The following is a 20664-nucleotide window of genomic DNA, read 5'->3' on the forward strand; positions in this document are numbered from 1 at the left end:
TATATCTATGCACCACATCTTCTTTATTCATTTGTCTGGCACTTGGGTTGCTTCTGAATCTTGTATGTATAAATAGTGCTGCTTTGGACATTGGGGTGCATGTATCTTTTCAATTAGTGTTTTTGTTTTTCTGGATATATACCCAGAATTGGAATTGCTGGATCATATGGTATTCTATATTAGTTTTTTGAGTTAAGTTGAATTTTTAACTCAGGCCCAAATCAATAGTATCTTTTCCTGATCAACTGTAGATTCATTGTTTCCTAGACTTTTGTGTTGAAGCTTAGAGTTTATAGTTTTATTTTAAAGGTGTACTCAACAGAAGTAAGGTTTCCCAGGTGGTTCACTGATGAAGAATCCGCCTGCCAATGCAGGAGACACCAGTTCAGTCCCTGGGTCAGGAAGATCCCCTGGAGAAGGGAATGGAAACCCACACCAGTATTCTTGCCTGGAAAACCCCATGGACAGAGGAGCCTAGCAGGCTATAGTTCATGGAGTCTCAAAGGAGTTGGACACAACTTAGTGACTAAAAAACGGCAATAGAAGTCATTTCAGAAGAACAGAAAAAGGATTCAGAAATTTAAGAATGATTTGGATCAGTTTTAGGATTTTGGCAATAGGCCACAGAGAATTAAATTTATACCAGTTTGGTAGCCATACAAGACTTTTTCACTTTACTACTTTGAGAATATTTATCATTTCTGTTTTGGAGCTGAGTATTGTAATTCTAGAATATATTTTCAGGTGCCCAGTAAAGAAAAACAATAATTAAGTTTGTAGTAGCTGTATGTACTTCTAGGAAATAAAGCCCTTTGAGCTGTTCCATCTTTTTTGGTCCACTCTTTCACACCTAATTAAGATCTATAACTGTGAGTTAATTCCTTGTTTGGTAGTCCAAGGCAAATTGCTAAATCTCAGGGTTTGTTTTTTTTTAATCTATACAGTGGAATTACTGCCAACATAATTTTTTTCTGAGGATGGATTTGTTTCATTATACATCAGATGAGATGGTTAGATGGCATCACTGACTCAATGGACATGAGTTTAAGTAAATTCTGGGAGTTGGTAATGGACAGGGAGAAGCCTGGCATGCTGCACTCCATGGGATCGCAAAGAGTTGGACACGACTGAGCGACTGAATTGAACACAGTTCAATTCACTGAACACTGAACACAGTTAAAGGCCCTCAAATTTTTTTCAAGTGATGCTAAATTAACTTTAGAGATACAAATGTAAACCTGAACATAATTTATTGTTAACCCAGGGCACAGTCAATGTCATTCTGATAATTCTAATTAAGACATAACAGTTATCTGTTAGGTAACAATTACAACTTCCACAATAGTAATCATTGCCCAGGTGGTGGTATTCTCATATGGACTTAGCCAGTTTAAGGACCCTTACTCCACATGTGTTAATTAGTTCCTCTTTGTTTGAAAATCAAAATTGTATGGAATGTTCTGAGATATTTTATGATACTACTCATCTTTGCCTATCTTATTAAACTTCTTGGTCTGCCCATCTCCTAATACTCCTTGTTCTTATGTATCTTATTTATCTGGGTTGCTGAGTACTGATAGAAAAGAAGGCGAACTAATGAGGAAGCAACATTGTGTTGCATAAAGAGCTAGGAGAACTTAGATCACCCTGATGGTGTTAGGTATATAATCTTGGGCATATCTCTGAATGAAGACCTCTTTCATTAGTTATCTAATCTAGAAAACTAGAGATTTGGACTGGCTATTCTCTTAATTTTTGCTTCAAAGCCTGTAAAGAATTAAAGTGAAAAAGACAGATCCTTAATTTACTAGTAATACGTTAGTAGACACTTCTTAATTTTTAAAAGTCTAGTTATTTTTAAAGAAAATGTGTTAGGTCATTTCAGTCATGCAAAGCACCACTATACAGCTACCTCATTTGTGCATCTACTTTTCTGTGCATGCTAGACAGACAATCATAACATTAGTCCATTTATAAGCACTAGGATTTTTAGGCTTTCTTTATAGCCTATTCCTCTCAGTCAATAGTATTTATAAAATACTTGCGTATGGTGGGCCTTGTTTTTTTCTTATATTTCATTTGAGGCATAAATTTTGACCATGGGGCTCTCTATGATTGATATGGTATTACTAATGTTAATATAATTTTATAGCAGTATCTCATACTTCCACATTGTAGCTTTAGAAAAATTGCTCAACACTTCTGCATGTAGTTTGCTCTTATCAGTAAAATGTGTTCCTTGATTCCAGTCTGAAATACTCCAAGAGAGCTCTCAGAATCAGTAGCCATTATAGCAATAAGATCATAATGCTTCATGGGCTAATTAAATCTTCTTCCATTTGGGCATTTAGAAAGTGCCATTTATTACTCAGTGCCACTCAATAGCTTTTTTTTTTTTCTTGGCTTTTATCTACTTCTAGTTCAGTTTTCCATACCTATCAATTTCCATGTCATTTGTGTATAAAATTTTGGCTAGCAGTTGAAAGTAATTCATGTATTTTACAGTGTAAGATGAATAAAAACGTCACTGGTGGATCATATGTGGCTTGTCATAGTTTATGCAGAGTCTAAGTTGTTTTCTAGAACTATAAATATGTTCACAATTTTATAGTAACTTTCATCAAGAAAAACTAAATAAACCAGCATTTGTTATTGTTGTTAACCAAATATGCTGCTTTGAAGTCTTGGCATATATTTGATTGTTGTTTTAAATATGAAACAATGGGCCTGGTACTTGAAAAGTACACCCATCTTTTTGCTTATGTTCTGGAGAAAGCTGTTAAAAGTACCAAGAATTTCAAGTTTGGAAAGACTTTTTATAAGTAATAACTTTTCATAGGATTGTTTTTACCATTCCCAGCCTAGAAGTAACACAAACCAGATTGATTTGGAAGGAGTTGTGATATAGTAAAATAATTCAATTCAGCCGCTGCTGTGGAGTGCTCTGTCCTTGTGGGGACTACAAACATAAGCAGAGAGATCTCAAAAAGTGAAGTGGAAGTAGCTGTGAGTCAAGAAAAAATGAAGGAAAAAAAAACCCTGTTATTAAATAACACGGACAATACTTTCTAAGTGTTCAAATGCAGGAAAATTTAGTTATCCCTCAAAGCACTAGTATCTCATTGCTATAATCTGCCATAAATATTATTGTTAAAAAAAAATCAAAGAATCACTTCTTATTCCCTTCCATCTCTCTAGCACATATTCATCCTCCCATCTCCCTCCCTCCTCTCTCTCACACACACTTTTCCTTTCTATTTCTTATCCGACCATGACTTAGAGTGCCTAGGGCAGTGTTTTTCAAACTGTAGATTACAACTTAATAGTAGATCATGAATAAATTTGACCAACTTTTTTTTAAAGGAAGAGATTAAGATAGAAAATATCAGAATATACCACATATCCGGGAGTTGGTGATGGACAGGGAGGCCTGGCGTGCTGCAATTCATGGGGTCGCAAAGAGTCCAACACGACTGAGCGACTGGACTGAACTGAACTGAAGGGAAAGTATTAGTATCATGTCCTGAATTTGTTTCAGTTATACATCTCATGTATTTGTATGTGATTACAATATAAAATATATTTCTTATTGTAGATTGCCATTTTTTAAAAGTTCAAAAGCCATCATTCCAAAATGCTTCATCTAATTATGACTTGAACCTAATGTTCTTTAAACATACATACTAGTTACTGCATAAATATTTGGATGAGATTTTTAAAGCTAGAACTTTGTTTATATTTGATATATTGTTTCTAATCTGCATATCCAGAGGAAAACCCATAGTGTTTTATAATATTACCTTTTTAAAATCTGTTTTCTGCCTCATTTTCAATTCGAAGAACATTGTTGAAAGACTATTTTTCCCGTCAGTGGAGTTCAAACTGGTTTGTGCTGTCATATTGTTGTGAAGCGGTAGAAAACATGACTGTGTAATAGGATTGGTTACTTTTAAAGAAAAGGAGTCCTAGAACTGAGTTGTTTTAAATATCACCCAGAAGCAGAAATCTTTATGCTTAGAATTAGTTGTTCAGAGTTAAGAGAAACTAGAATCTACTACTTACTTCCCTTTAAACATGCTTCCTTAGGGCTCCATATGGTGAAGATGCTGACTCTCTCCTAAGCCGTGGCAATTCTGGTATTTCTTCTGGGACCTGAGTAAAATCTTTTCAACCCCTCAGTGCCACTGAATAGTGGCTTGAATTAGCATTTGAAAAGAAACTACTAGTTAACCCCTGCCTGAATCTGACTTGTGATTAAGACCCTGGGCGTTAATCTTCTCTAATCAAGAAACAGACATCCTGGAATGCGAAGTCAAGTGGGCCCTAGGAAGCATCACATAGAACAAATCTAGTGGAGGTGATGGAATTCCAGTTGAGCTATTTCAAATCCTAAAAGATGATGCTGTGAAAGTGCTGCACTCAATATGCCAGCAAATTTGGAAAACTTCCCAGTGGCCACAGGACTAGAAAAGGTCAGTTTTCATTCCAGTCCCAAAGAAAGGCAAAGCCAAAGAATGCTCAAACTACCGCACAGTTGCACTCATCTCACACACTAGCAAAGTAATGCTCAAAATTCTCCAAGCCAGGCTTCACCAATATATGAACCATGAACTTCCAGATGTTCAAGCTGTATTTAGAAAAGGCAGAGGAGCCAGAGATCAAGTTGCCAACATCCATTGGATCATCAAAAAATCAAGAGAATTCCAAAAAAAATCTACTTCTGCTTTATTGACTATGCCAAAGTGCTGGGGTCCAGCCCCGGCTGATCCAGGGTATTCAAAGGAGAGATGGCGTCGGCGAATATTTATTTATTTACTCATCAAAGATATAAAGAATAATAGAATGAGGATAGCTCAGTAGGAAAATTCAGTGGAGAAAAGAAGCTGAGTAGCTTGGTTTACGCTGAAAATCAATATAACCTGTGACACCAGGTTAGCTCTGACCACGGAGGCCGCAGACGCCCTCTCAAATAGCGAAGATGCCCCACCTTAGACACCTTCTCGAGTAGGTCTTAGAAGCCCAGGCAAATAAATGGTAGCAGAGGATATCCGCGCTCCAGATGGAGACTCAGTTGGAAGTTAAGGGGAAGAATGACATGGGGAGACCAAGCTTTGGTGAGCGAGGCCCGTAGCTTTATTTTCAACAGGGGCTTTTATACCCTAAGTTACACATAGAGGATAATAGGGGATGCAAAGTCAGCAGTCTTTGATCCTTATCAAAAACTAGGGTTTCTTTCCTGTAAATTTATCGTATACAAATGGTTTAGGTGATTTACATCATCTTCTGGCCAGAAGGCCTATTAACATTTTATGACTCTTGACAAAGACTTATCAACAAAGACTTATTTTCTCTAAGAGTAATTATTTTAAGGTTTGGCGCCATCTTCCGAAGATAAAATTACATTCCTATAGGGCGGATGTGTAATGGGTTTACAACAAAGTAAAGAATTTATTACCTTAAGGGTCTAAAGTTACTAACACCAAGGCCACTACTTATTTTTTCTACATACCAACTATATTAATTAATACACATTCAAGGATACAATTCAGGGGATGTGAAAACTTGGCAACAAGCATTGGCTCATCAATGAAGTCTTTTACTAGTTTTATTCTGACAGTTTCTAACTCTGAGAGGCTCTAAGCTATTTGAATATCTTAAGCTTCCCGTGCCTCTCGAGGCTGGGAGACTGTAAACAATCGTATGCATAGCTGTAGGAGTCCAGGTAAACTTGTCAGGCGAGTTAGAGAGCCATCTGAGGGTTTTGGATTTAAACACTCCTAATTGCCCAGGAACTTTATTAATTGGAGCTGTAAGTTAACTCTTAGACAGAGAGAGCGAGATGGTGGTGGAGGACAGCCCCCAGTAAAGTCAGAGGTGAGAGCACAAAGCAATAAAGTAGGCAGACTCTGGTTTTTGGGGGGTAGATGCTCGAGAATATCCGGGGGGACTCCCGAGGCTCCTTCCCGCCTTTGCGTATGCCGAGCCTCCTTCCTCATGACCTTTGTCACGAGTGGAATGTCTCTCGCTGGCTCCCGGCACCAAAGCCTTTGACTGTGTGGATCACAACAAACTGTGGAAAATTCTGAAAGAGATGGGAATACCATACCACCTGACCTGCCTCCTGAGAAATCTGTATGCAGGTCAAGAAACAACAGTTAAAACTGGACATGGAACAACAGACTGGTTCCAAATCGGGAAAAGAATATGTCAAGGCTGCATATTGTCACCCTGCTTATTTAACTTATATGCAGAGTACACCGTGAGAAGACCTCGACTTGGATGAAGTACAAGCTGGAATCAAGATTGCCAGGAGAAATAACCTCAGATATGCAGATGACACCACCCTCATGGCAGAAAGCGAAGAGCTAAAGAGCCTTTTGATGAAAGTGAAAGAGGAGAGTGAAAAAGTTGGCTTAAAACTCAACATTCAGAAAACTAAGATCATGACATCTGGTCCCATCACTTCATGGGAAATAGATGGGGAAACAGTAAAACAGTGACAGACTATTTTTTGGAGCTCCAGAATCACCACAGATGGTGACTGCAGCCATGAAATTAAAAGATGCTTGCTCCTTGGAAGAAAAGTTATAACCAACCTAGACAGCTTCTGAAAAAGCAGAGACATCACTTTGCCAACAAAGGTCCATCTAGTCAAGGCTATGGCTTTTCCAGTAGTCATTTACAGATGTGAGAGTTGGACTATAAAGAAAGCTGAGCACCAAAGAATTGATGCTTTTGAACTGTGGTGTTGGAGAAGCCTCTTGAGAGTCCCTTGGACTGCAAGGAGATATAACCAGTGCATCCTAAAGAAATCAGTCCTGAATATTCATTGGAAGGACTGATGCTGAAGCTGAAACTCCAGTACTTTGGCCACCTGATGCGAAAAACCAACTCATCTGAAAAGACCCTGATGCTGGGAAAGATTGAAAGTGGGAGGAGAAGGGGACTACCGAGGATGAAATGGTTGGATGGCATCACCGACTCAATGGACTTGAGTTTGAGTAAACTCCAGGAGTTGGTGATGGACAGGGAAGCCTGGCGTGCTGCAGTCCACGGGATTGCAAAGAGTCAGACACAACTGAGCGACTGAACTGAATCAACAAAGTAAATTTAAATCCCTGATCTACCACTTGCTAGCTCTTGGACCTGAAACGAGCTACTTCTCAGTGACTTTATGTCTCATAGAAAACAATAATATTAAATTGATCTGACCACAGCAAGATTTTTTACATTTCCTTAACAGAACCAACAGTTGAGTTAGTATTTTCACTCGCTATGTCCCCTGGTTTATAAAGACTAGTAGTGAAATCTGAACAGTATCCATTAAATGCTTTTTACAGTATTTTATTTTCTGCTGGGGGCTTCATATTCTGACTGACCTTAATTTGAGTAAATTACTATGTAACCAGATGATAAATTCCAAAGTTACTCTAATCATCATGAGAAGTATTTTTCAGTGACCAATTGATGCTAATGGAATGTATGCGTTTTTATTCATTTTCAGTTTAGTTGTATTGACAGAACTGCTTTTAAAATACATTCTGGTACAGAAAATATCCAAAAAATGACTACTATGTAAGGTTTATTCTGCTGTAGAGTTGATCACATTTTTATGTGAAATAGAAACTAGCAATTTGACTTTTTCCATCATTATGGAGTGGCCTTTTTAAACTTAAATTTTCAAAGTTTGAGATAATCATAGATTCGCATGCAATTATAAGAATTAATACAGAGACCCTGTGTACCCTTCATCTTGAAATAGTATTAATCGCTCAGTCATGTCCAACTGTTTGTGATGCCATGGACCGTAGCCCTTCAGGCTCCTCTGTCCATGGAATTCTCCAGGCAGGAATACTGCAGTGGGTAGACATTCCCTTTTCCAGGGGATCTTCCTGACCCAGGGATTGAATACAGGATTTACTGCATTGCAGGCAGATTCTTTACCTTCTGAGCCAACGGGGAAGCCCCACCCTTCATTTACTTTCCCTCAGTGGTGACATCTTATAAAACCATAGTGTAATATCACAGTCAGGATATTGACATTGTGGTAATCCATTCGTCTTATTCAGATTTTCAGTTTTGCTTGTAAGTCACTTGTATGTATGTTTGTGAGTTTAGTTCTGTGCAGTTTTATCTCATGTGTATGTTCATGAATCCACCACCGTAGTCAGGACAGAAAAGAGTTCGGTCACCACAAGGATCTCTCCTTTTATAACCCTGCATGCCTTCCTTCCTCTTGTGTATTCCTCTCTCCCTCCACAGCCACGAATCTATCCCCCAGTCCTATAATTTTGTCATTCAAAGAACATGATATAAATGAAATCATGCTGTATGTAATCTTTTGGAATTGGCTTTTTTTTAACTCAATTGTGATTCACTAGAGATTTATTCAAGCTATTATGTGTATCAGTAATTCATTCCATTTTATTGCATGTATAATATTTTCTAGTATGGATATACCACAGTTTGTTTCATCATTCATGTGTCAAAGGATATCTAGATTATTTCTAGTCTTTGATTGTTACAGCAGAAACTACTGTGAACATTTGTATACAGACTGTGACATTGTGTGAACTTATGTTCTCCTTTTTTTTTTTTTGATTAAATGACCAGGAGATCAATTGTTGAATCATTTCATAGTTGCCTGTTTTGTTTTTTAAAATGCCAAACATTTGCTGAAATTGCTTACCATTTTATGTTCCCACTAGCAAGGTGCAAGGGATCCAGTTTCTCTGGATACTCTCCAGCATTTAAGATTATCATTATTTTTTGTTTGTTTTAGCCTTTCTAGGACCAGGACCTGTGTAGTAATACCTTGTGATTTTAATTTGTGTTTCCCTAATAACTACTGGCTTTTCAGGTGGCTCAGTGGTAAAGAGTCTGCCTGCCAATGTAGGAGACATGGGTTCAGTCCGTGAGTCTGGAAGGTCCCCTGGAGAAGGAAATGGCAACCCACTCCAATATTATTGCCTGAGAAATCCCACGACAGAAGAGCCTGGCAGGCTGCAGTCCATGGGGTCGCAGAAGAGTTGGGCACCTCTGAGCACACATTTCTCACTCAGTCCTGTATGTGGTCTACTACCAGTAATAACTAATGATGTTAAACATCTTTTCATGTGCTTTTCTACCATGTATCCTTTTCAATGAAATGGCTGTTCCTGTCTTTTTGCCCATTTTCTAATTGAATTGTTTGATTTCTTTTTACTTCTGAGTTTTGAGAGTTTGTTATATATTATACATTCTAAGTCCTCTGTCAGATGTGTGGTTTGCAAATATTTTGTCATGGCATATAGCTTGTCTTTTCATCTTAACGGTGTCTTTTGCAGATAAATATTTAAAATTGAGGGGAAGCTCAATTTGTCAGTTTTCCTCTTATGGATCATGTTTTGGTGTCAAATCTGTGAACACTGCCTGGGCCTAGATCCTGAAGATTTTTTTCCTAAATGATTTATAGTTTCTGTTTTGAGTTAATTTTTTATCATGGTAAAATATGTATAACATAAAATCTGCCATTCAAAGTGTATAATTCAGTGGCACTAAGTACATTCATAATACTGTACAGCCATCCCCACCATCTAGATCCAGAACTTTTTCATCATCTCAAACGGAAACCCAGTACCCATTAAGCAGTCACTCCCCATTTCTCCCCCGACTCCCACCCCTTCCAGTCATCAGTCTGCTTTCTGTACCATGAATTTGCCCATTCTGTATGTTTCATATAAATGAAATTGTAAAACATGTGGCCTTTTGTGTCTGGCTTCTTTCACTTAGCTAATGTTTTTGAGGTTCATTCATATTGTAGATGTATCAATACTTCATTTCTTTTATGGATAAATATTCCATATATGGCTACACTACAGTTATTGTTTATCCATTCATCAGTTGATGAACATTTGGAGTGTTTTCACCTTTTGGCTATTGTGAGTAATACAGCTTTGAACATTTCATGCACAAGTTTTTATTTGAATACCTGTCTTCAGTTCTTTTGGGTAGATTCTTAGAAGTGAGTTAATATTTTAATAAGGTATAAGACATAGGTTGCTCCTTGGAAGAAAAGCTATGACAAACCTAGATAGCATATTCAAAAGCAGAAACATCACTTTGCCAACAAAGGTCCGGACAGTCAAAGCTATGGTTTTTCTAGTAGTCATGCATGGATGTGAGAGTTGGACCATGAAGAAGGCTGAGCACCAAAGAATTGATGCTTTCAAACTGTGGTGCTGGAGAAGACTGTTGAGAGTCCCTTGGACAGTAAGGAGATCAAACCAGTCAATCCTAAAGGAAATCAACCCTGAATATTCATTGGAAGGACTGGTCCTGAAGCTGAAGCTCCAATACTTTGGTCACCTCACTCCTAACGAGCGAGGAGCCGACTCATTAGAAAAGATCCTGATGCTGGGAGCGACTGAGGGCAAGAGGAGAAGAGGGTGACAGAGGATGAGATGGTTGAATGACATCACTGACTGAATGGACATGAGTTTCAACAAACTCAGGGAGATAGTGAAGGACAGAGAAGCCTGGCGTGCTGCAATTCATGGAGTTGCAAAGAAGTAGGACAAGACTGAGTGACTGAACAACAGCAAGACTCAGGTTGAGGTTTTCTTTTTCTTTTTCTTCCTTTGCCTATGGATGTACAGTTTCTTCACTATTTTTTGAAAAGGCTGTCTTGCAAGGGCCATTTTAAACAATTATTTTAAAGCTTTCGGAGAATCCCTATCCCTAGAGTTTCTGTATATACACGTTAATTTTGAAGAAAAGCTAAAGAATTTGTAATGTGAGCCTGTAAGGATAGTTTGGTGGGTTTTACTGGGGTTTTCATTTGTGAAAGTTTAGGCTTGAATATTTCTGTTACAGACAAAACGATTGTATTTTCTGTGAAAGAAACATAGAGGTGATGAGGGAAAGATAAAACAAGTAAGCCATAAAGGGTTTTATCCCATGGATGACAGGAAGCCATTCAAGGTTCTAAGCAAGACAGACATAATCAGATCAAATTAAAAGATGGACTTTAAGAAAGATAACTGGGTAGAATGGAATATAGGCTGTAGTCAGGCAAGACTGACATAAAGGTGTGGAAAAGTGTTCACACCCAATTTGAGTGGACTCACCTGTATTTTCTGTGATATTTCTGACTCAGTAACTTGAAAAACAAGTGGAGAAAAATCAGCTTCAGATTCATAAAACTGGGGACATTTTACATATGCTGCTTATAAATTGTTAGGATTGTTTGTTTGTTTGTTTTGAATTTTTTTAAGCTCAAGGACCTAAAATCTTACTCCTAAAACTGGCTTGAAGAGAAAACTTTAATTTAAAGAAGACAATTTAACTGCTGTCTTTAAAGGTCTATTATTATTGTTATTTTAGACTACTTTATTCCTCAGCTCCCAGAAAAGAATATTTTAACATGGGATTACATGGGCTTGATTTCCTAGTCCTAGTAAAACCATTGAACTTTGTTACAAAATACTATGAGAAAACTTCTGGGTCAACTTTTTAGTGAAGGAGAATAGAGTATATGCATTAAGAGGTAATGATTACTAATGGGTTTGGGTGGACTCTGGGAGTTGGTGATGAACAGGGAGGCCTGGCGTGCTGCGGTTCATGGGGTCACAAAAGAGTCGGACACAACTGAGCAACTGAACTGAACTGACTTCTTTCAAGTTTTCACTTTGGAACCCTTTTTTTTTTCCACTTCATACTGTGTACAAAGTGCTGAGAAATGGTAGGAATCACTTCTTTGCTTGCTTTATTAGTCTGTAAGTTTGCATTGCTTTCTAAGCAAGCATGAAATTCACCTGTAGTCATGTAACTTTTTATTATAAAAATAATCGATGTTAAATGGTTTAATTTACCTGCAGGAATGATTTTTAACCAAATCTTTAAACAATTACTTCTGTAAGTTGCACTGTTTATTCTATTGCTAACTTTATTCCCTGACATGTTGCTGTTTGCCTGGGCTTGTACCCTCCTTAATGTGAGAAAATGTTATGTTCTCTAGGAAGGTTCCCCTTATTCTGGATAGAATCCTTTTCACTGGGTTATAGAAACCTCTGAACTACTCTCAGAGCTCTCAGAGGATTTGATTCAACAGTCCACCAATACCTCTGGTATAAGGCCTGGAACATAGTAGATGCTCAGTAGATACTTGAAGGAAAGAAGGACCTGACATATACTTATCTATAGCAGGTTATTTAACTGTGGCCTGTTTATCATTATTTCAGGCTAATTTAGGAGTTCTCTCTAAGCATAGAAATCACATAATTTTGTATTAATATGAGCAAAATTTATTAGGTTGAGTAAAAATTATTTAGTCTTTAACATTGGTATCATAATCTTCCAGAAAGGTATTTGGTGACATGTGTCCTGTGGGTAACTATATAATTGAAATATAATTGACAGTACATTGTATATGTTTAAGGTGTACAGTGTGATGATTTGATACATGTATAGTGAAATACTTGCCGTAATATGGTAAGCTAACAGCAGTCATACCTCACATACTTACTTTGTTGTTGTTATGGTGAAAACATTAAAGTTGTACTTTCATAGCAGTTTTCAAATATATTATATGGTATTGTTAACTAGTCATCCTACTGTACCTTAGATCCCTGGAACTTATAACTAAATGTTTGTACTTTGTTTTTATGTACAACTGAGTGTTGTACTATGACCTGTACGTCCCCATTTCCCCCACCCCTCAGCCCCTGGCAACCGCCATTCTACTCTCTGTAAGTCTGATGTTTTTAGATTCTTCATGTAAGTGAGATCATATCATATTTGTCTTTATCTGACTTATTTCACTTAGCATAAGGCCATAAAGGCCCATCCATGTTGTTGCAGGTGGCAGATTTGCCTTCTTTTTATGGCTGAATAATTTCATTGTATGTGTGTGCGTGTCACATTTTCTCTGTCCATCCATCTCTCTGGATGGACACTAAGGTTGTTTCCATGTCTTGGCTGTTGTATATGATGCTGAAAGCTTGTCGCTCTCTTTTTTTTTTCTGAATTCTGTTTATTTCAGATCATCTTGTGGATCCTAGGTTTTTTCCAAGCTTGAAATAGCAGTTCTGTCCATAGTCTGTAAAATTGCAGATAATCAGTTGTTGCTTATGATTGGCTTAAAAATCTGTGTAAAGCTTTTACTGTTGAGCATCTAGGTATAGAAGAGCACCTGGATGACAAACTACTGCCCTTATTCTTTATTTCTATATCCTTCTTGTTAATTCCCAAGCCTTACTCCAAGTACATGAAACTTTGAAACTTCTTTTATTAAAAAGCTGTGGTAAATAATGAACTTTTAAAAAAAAATTTATTTTGTTGAAGTATAGTTGATTTACAGTGTGTGTTAATTTCTACTGTTCAAAGTGATTCAGTTATACATGTATATACATTCTTTTTCGTATTCTTTCTCATTATGGTTCCTCATAGGATGCTGTATATAATTCCCTGTGCTATACAGTAGGATCTTATTGTTTGTCCATTCTGCATATAATAGTTTGCACCTGCTAATCCCAAAGTCCTAATCCATCACTCCCCCACCTCTCTCCCCCTTGACAACCACAAGTCTCTGAGCTTTTGGAGTTTTAAAAAGATCAGAGTGTTTTGAGTCATTTCTAATCTTATTTCCCGTTTTTGGTGTCATTTCCTTAATTTTGACAGATTCTGTATATTCTCAGTTGCCTAATATTTAGGACAGAATGTAGACTAAAAGTCTCAAAATTTTAGCCCTCTTGTGTTTTATGATATGTTTCATTGTAGAGTGGACCAGGAGATGGAAACTGTGGCTTTGAATATTGTCTGACATAAACAGTGGGATTTTTGGCAGTATATTTAATCCATGGAATCTCTAGATTATTAATCTCTATCTCATTGTGTAGTTGCAAAGATGGAATAAGATAGAAAGATGTAAGAGCATAGTATAAACAATATAAAGTGTTAACACATATATAATATGTTCTTTTATCACTAGAATGAGTGGTGAGATGTATTTTCCTTTTTACCTCACTCATTTAAAAATGCATTAATCAGAAGTTCTTTAAACTCTTAAGCTTTTACTTATCAGTGTTCCTATTATCAGTTTCTTAAGTCAGTGCTGGGACAACAAAATAAATCTACCACATTTCCTTGCTTTTTGCTGTGTTTTTAGTAAAATTAGTTTATAAGCATCAGCAAATTCAGTTAGACATAGGCTTATTATCTAACTCTGTTCCTCCCTTAGGCTTAATAGTGCTTTAAGGGTTGAGGAATAGGTTAAAATCCAACTAAGGCAACATTTATGGGATTTCTTTTTAAAAAATGGCTTATTCATAGTCAGTGACCTAGTGTGGTAAACTAGAGAATTGATTTCTTTGTTAATTGATGTCGCATATATTGAGTACCCACTTAGTCTGTACTTGGCCAAGGCAGCATGACATTTACTAATATATGTGAGTTTGTTTGTTTCTCTAAAAACTTTCTTCTTGGAGTTTTTATCTGCTAGCTATAAACTATTTTAAGGAGTTCAAATGGCCTTGTTACAAACAGCTTCTAAGAAAACTAGGTTCCAGAGATTGGTTAGACCTTTAGATTGCTGATAACTCAAATGGGTATGAAAGTTTCTTGGAATAGGTGCTCTATGCACCACATTTTTGGATAATAGCAAGATGATGAAAAATACTGTAAGTTAATGTCAATCTGATAACAGTGTAGCAAAAGCTAATTTTTGGAAGAGTATAATATGGCCAGGGTCATTCCATTAGTAGTGAATGTTATATTAAAAAGAAAAAAAAAAACCTATTTTTCCTGTGGAGAACACATATAATGAACAGATATCCATTCTTTAGTCTTTTCTTCCAATTTTTAAATTAATGAATTAGGATGTGGAAGACTCAATTATAAAAAAGCTTATTTTTTACATTTCTTTCACTGATATTAATAAGTTGCTTTCTAGTAATCAGATCAGAATTTCGTTAAAGCCATATGATGTAAAGTGTTTTAACCATATTTCATGAATTTGAGGGGTTGAATACTAAAACAATTCAGGTAGCTTGTAGAATGTTGTACATGGAATTGATGTTTTCAAGTAAGAGAAATCAGTTTTAACATGTTTTGCAAAAATTTATTTTTAACAAAATAAGTTTACATTTCCAGGACCAGAATTTAATGCAAGAGTTTTTAATGTCTTACAGTGAATTTCTTTGGGCTAAGTTGGGTCAGGGCAGCTTTAGAAATGAATTCTGTCAGAGAAAACTGTTATTAGAGATAAGTACAGAAACCTCACTAGCTGTTAATTGTGTTCAGGAGATGAGATCAGTTATCTTTGGTCTTTATCAGGGATTCAGATCCCTAAGAAAAAGGTAGCCCTTGCCTTTTCCCTTCTGGATCTATCTAGAAACTGTTCTGCATTTAACTTACCTTATTATGAAGTGATTCTTCTTACAGGCAAATAATGAGTTAAATAAATACCATTTGTAGTGAGAATGTTTTTTTCTGTTACCCAGTCATTTATATTGAACAGATTACATTTGTTACCACCTGCAGAGAAAATTGTGCTACACAAAACTGTCTTTACAATTTCTTTTTAAAAATTGTTTCCTTTTCTTCTTTCTTGTTGCACGTTTTTGCACTTTCTATATTCAGTTCAAAAGAACAACTGGGTAAAGGGATACACTAATCAGTGGTGTCCTTTTCTCATGGTTTAGCCTGTGCTGCATCACATCTAAAAGTGAGAGGAAGCAGTCCGTTAGCGTGCAGTGACTGTTCCTCTCTGCTAGGTCAGTGATGTTCTAAGTGTGGTCCAGGATCTGGTGCCAGTCTGCAGACAGAACATGATAGTAAGCGTTTAGAAACTTCTTGTAGTTTGACATTTCCATGACATCAGAGTGCGTTTTTTGTATTTTACAAAAATACTAGTCCACAGCAAATTGGAGAAAGTTCTTCACCATAGACAATTTGAGAAGCACCAGGTTAGATGGCTTCCTCAACTTCTAAGACAAGTCATCACAGCCTGGGGTTGGGGGATGGATGTTGAATGACTGTCCTGTTAGTCTATCTACTGTTGATTGATTACATGCTCAATTGTAGCAAAGCCCAACTGAATCGTTTCCCTGGCATAAAACCAAGGATTATCCTGTCAGTAATAATTAAATGAATCAGCTGTCCCTGTGGTTTCTGAATAGCTTTTTATTGTTTCTCAATGGATTTAAAGTACTATTTCTTGAAGTTACATAGTCTGGCAGCCTTAATAATTCCTGCATTTTCCCTGGAATTTACTGAATCATTTGAAAAACTTATAGCTGTTTCTCTCTCATATGTTAATAAGCTACATTCACTATAAAATATAGTGGTTGTTAAATATGGCCCGAGTTTGGTCTAACATAAAAGCATGAGTAAGAGAGAAAAGAGAATCTCCACTAACAGTAATCACTAATGAGGAAATTTTGCTGTCTTAAATGTGACATTTTACTTTTGGATATTTTGATTATTGCTTCTTTAAAAAATCTATTTGGCAGTTGATGACATTATTGTAATTGAACCACAAGTTTCTACTAGCTCTGAAAATACTCAATCTACAATTTAGCATTATAATCTATTTTTACCCTAATTAAAAAAAGTGTCCTAATATTTTTTGAAAAGCTACTTTTTAAAGAAAATGGCCACTGTTACAGGGTAACAGTTCTGCATGACCAATGTAAAATTCAAATTTAATAATGAATTTATTATTAATATGAGTGTCCTACTTTGTGTTCATTAACGCAGATAACAAGGAGACTCGACAGACGTGAAGCATGAGTTCAGATGCTAGCCAAGGCGTGGTCACTACTCCTCCTCCTCCCAGCATGCCTCACAAAGAGAGGTATTTTGACCGCATCAATGAAAATGACCCAGAATACATAAGGGAAAGGAACATGTCTCCTGATCTGCGACAAGACTTCAATATGATGGAGCAGAGGAAACGAGTTACTCAGATCTTGCAAAGTCCAGTGAGTCAAAATGATTCAGAAGCATTAATTTTTTTTACTCTTTGGAAACCATGATACAGTGAGGTAGGAGGTATCTGCTTTTGGGTCAGAAGAGTGGTGTAGGAACAGGAACTGGTTGTCCCCAATTTTTCAGAGGCAAAATAAGCACCTAGTATATAAATCTAATTTGCAACACTTTATTAATAAGCTAGCATCATCTTGGTGGTAACTTTTCTTGTGTGATTTCTGAGTGTAATGTTTCATTACAGGGAAACAAAAGATGCTACTAAATTCAAGGATTCTCATTTCAGACTGAGTATCTGTGAAGAAAAGAAAGGCATGAATAGAGAGTTAGGAACCAAGAAATGAGTTAGAGACACCCCGTCCACATATTTTCTTCCTTTGGGTATCTTGACAATCATAGGAAGACTTAAGGTTTATGAAAATATCTGTCATTTGGCAGCTTAATATTCCATGCACCTAATGTAGGTGCACATATGTGCATGCACACCAAATTAACTAGATTAAACATAGATTCTAACCTTAACTCAAGCTGAAAATTCTGTCTGCACAATAATATCCAGACTTTGTAAATCACATTCAAATGATATGTTTCCTACATACCTTCAGTGGAATTGTAAAGGTCACATATAAGTATTGGAAAATGAGTGAACAACTTGATTTAACATGCAGATTGAATTCGTAACTATATGTATAGGGAAGATCATGGGTCCCTTAAGCTAGAATTCATCATACATAGACACACGATGCCCAGGATAGGGTTGTGTTAGATTTCCAACTTAGGTACTAAAATAAGCACCAAGACATAGAACTGCCTGAGGTGGCCCTGGTAAATCATTTTTGTTGTGCCCTTGTGGATTTACTCACAGAGATTGAGTCCAAAGCCAAAGGGGAATTCCATTCCTGACTAATTCTCCTGTATCAGTGGCCTAGATAAAAGCAAATAGAAGTTATAAAAGCAGTGCAGGCTTTCAGGAATTTAAGTATAGCTTAAATATAAAGCTATTCTTTAAATAAACCCTTAAAGAAATCTTTTCCCAATGGAAAGGAGATTAACCAGAAAATTTATCATGAGAGAGTAAATGTTCAGTGCCTTATTTTATGCAAACAAGTTTCTGTGTTTATAAATACTTGAAGGGCAAACTCCACTTTGAAGAACTAACTAATTAGCCAAGGAATTACGGTAATATATAGGATAAAGTAACTGAAAGAATGAGATGAAGTTCAGATTTTGTTCAAGATTAAATACCAAGATTTCTTTGGTTAATGCTCCAAAGAGAATCATTCAATTCTAAGTAAAGCTTTAAAGGAAAAAGTACCAAACTACATTTTTATGCCAGCATTTTTTAAAAATAATTTTTCCATTAAACTAAGGCAACATAACTGAGATTACCTAATTTTTTTTTTACTTGTATAGTGCCACTATAAGATTGGCTTAAAAATACCAATTTTACTTATGCCTTGGGGAACTTAATGAAAGAATGGTAAAGGGCAGGTATATAGATTATCATTTCCATGTTTATATAGCAAGAGTGATAATTTTCAGCCCAGAAGGAAACAAAAGAATTTTAATTCTTTTTGTACAAAAGAAGATTTAAAAGAATTGTGGGTAAGTCGTTTTTTCCCTAGTTCTTTGCTAGTGAATTTAAAATCTTGTTTGTGAAAGACTTGGAAAAGTATATACATTTTGTCTTTCTGCCATGTTTTAGGACATGGCTTTCAAATTTCTTTTAATACAACAAACTTTTCACCAAAGGAAATGATATATGGTGGCCTGTATTACTAAAAAACAAAATTTAGCAGCTTAAAACAACAAGCTTTTATTATCTCATCATTTCTGTGAGTCAGGAATTCAGGAGCCGCTTAGCTGAGTGGATCTAGCTTAAGGTCTCTCATGAGGTATCTGTCAGGGCTGCTGCATCTGAAGGCTTGACTAGGGTGGAGGTTTCCACTCTTTTAAGATGGGTCACTCACCTGGCTGTTGGCAAAAGGCTGCAGTTTTTTGCCACATGGACCTTAACCAGAGGCTGTTTGAGTGCTCTCCCCATGAGGAAGTATCTCAGAGCAAAGAGGAGCCTGCAGTACCTTTTATGACCTAATCTCAGACATTTCACACAATACTTCTGCCATATTTGTTAGTTAAGAAGTGAGTCACTAAGTTTAGCTCATACTTGAGAGGAATGAAGCTCCACCTTTGGAGGGGAGGATTGTCCACTCTGTGATCACAATTTATTTTAAAAGCACCACAGTCTGCCATAATTTATCTACCTTCCTCTCACATGCAAAATGCACTCACCATCTCCTACTACCCCTGCAAAAATTTCATCCCATTACAACATTAGCCTGAATCCAAAATATTGACTTCTAAATCCAGTCCAGGTATAGGTGATCCACCTCAAGTGAAATTCCTTAAATATAGTTCCTCTCAATCTATAGACCTGAGAACTGCCCTCACACACATTTGGTGGTGGGACACACCCAAAGCTAACTGCTGTGGGCATTCCTGTTCAAAAAGGGAGAAAATTGAGGGTACAGAGGAGTCACTGCTTCGTAGCAATTCTAAAATCCATCTGGGCCAATGTTTGAAAGTTCCCTTGATAAGAACTCAGTCCTTCTACTTAGTAGAAATGAGTCTCCCTGGCTCTTGGCTCTGCCCTCTGGGTTTTTGGTTCCATTCTCTGAATTACTCTTCCTTTTCCTTAAAAAGTAGCCTGTGTTTGCAGCTGTGTATTTTTCTCACCCTGCTTTCTTCTTCTAGAGGTTTTGGAGTTCAAAGACCTCTTTTCTTTTTGTACTCTCTTTGTTTCTTTAAGTTCAAGATTGTAATGTTTCTGTGAATATAATTTTCTTAAAAACCTTATGTATCTCATGTGAATATTGAGGTTCATTCTGTTAGACAAAACCCATAACCAGTGAAGAACAAAATCAAAGGTATTACTAGTACATGTTTGTAAGAAACATTTGTAAGCTTTCTATTTAAAATGCTGAGTTCATTTTGGAAGAAAGTAAATCAGGAAAGAAACTAATAAAAGCAAAGTATAATACTTTTTTTTTTAATAACTGCTTACTGTGTACCAGGCAACTATTATGTATCGAATCCTATTTAATCCTCAAAACAACTCAGTCAAAGAAGTACTACTGTCCCCTAGTTTCCACATGAATAAACTGAAACTTAGAGCCATTAAATAACTTGCAGAAGTTTTTATACCCTTAGTTAAATAGAGGGGTCTGAATTTAAACTTGAAACTCACTCCCTTTCCTGCTAGGCTTAAAGCATTCAATTACTATGAAAGAGTTCCACCCGTGTTTTATTCTTCTTCAAATTCTCTTGCTCAAGAGGAGTTTCAAATCATAAGACATTTCGGTGTCTGTAAATTTGGATGACAAACATATTGCCTTATTGCCTTGAGCTGAGAAAATAGGAGAAGAGCAATTTGTCTCATCTCAACTCCAAATACTATTTCTTTCTAGAAATTTCATGGCCTTTTGACATGATTTTTTTTTAAATTTTAATAAAGTATTTGTTTTAGAAATTAAGTGCTGGTGAATAAACTTATTTAGAGATTTTGTTAATGCACTCGAGAGAATCTACAAGTTTTCTTTGCCCAATATACTCCTTGTATATATGTCTTTGGAGACATATATATGATTGCCCTTGTCTTAGAATGAAATATCCAGGGCAGATGGTTAGAATTTAATGATG

At 36.5% G+C, this 20664-nt stretch overlaps 1 protein-coding gene across 4 annotated transcripts in view; it reads left to right on the plus strand.

Moving 5' to 3' along the window:
- ADD3 (adducin 3) overlaps window positions 1–20664 on the plus strand; it is a 131897-nt gene that overhangs the window by 85999 nt on the left and 25234 nt on the right. For all 4 annotated transcript variants that reach the window (XM_055560233.1, XM_055560235.1, XM_055560232.1 and 1 more), the window contains one exon: window positions 16738–16961. In XM_055560233.1, coding sequence (XP_055416208.1) covers window positions 16767–16961 — 195 coding nt within the window. In that variant the 5' untranslated portion in view covers window positions 16738–16766. The remainder of the gene's footprint in view (window positions 1–16737; window positions 16962–20664) is intronic.

The sequence above is a fragment of the Bubalus kerabau genome, chromosome 22 (assembly GCF_029407905.1).
Source record: "Bubalus kerabau isolate K-KA32 ecotype Philippines breed swamp buffalo chromosome 22, PCC_UOA_SB_1v2, whole genome shotgun sequence".
NCBI lineage: Eukaryota > Metazoa > Chordata > Mammalia > Artiodactyla > Bovidae > Bubalus > Bubalus kerabau.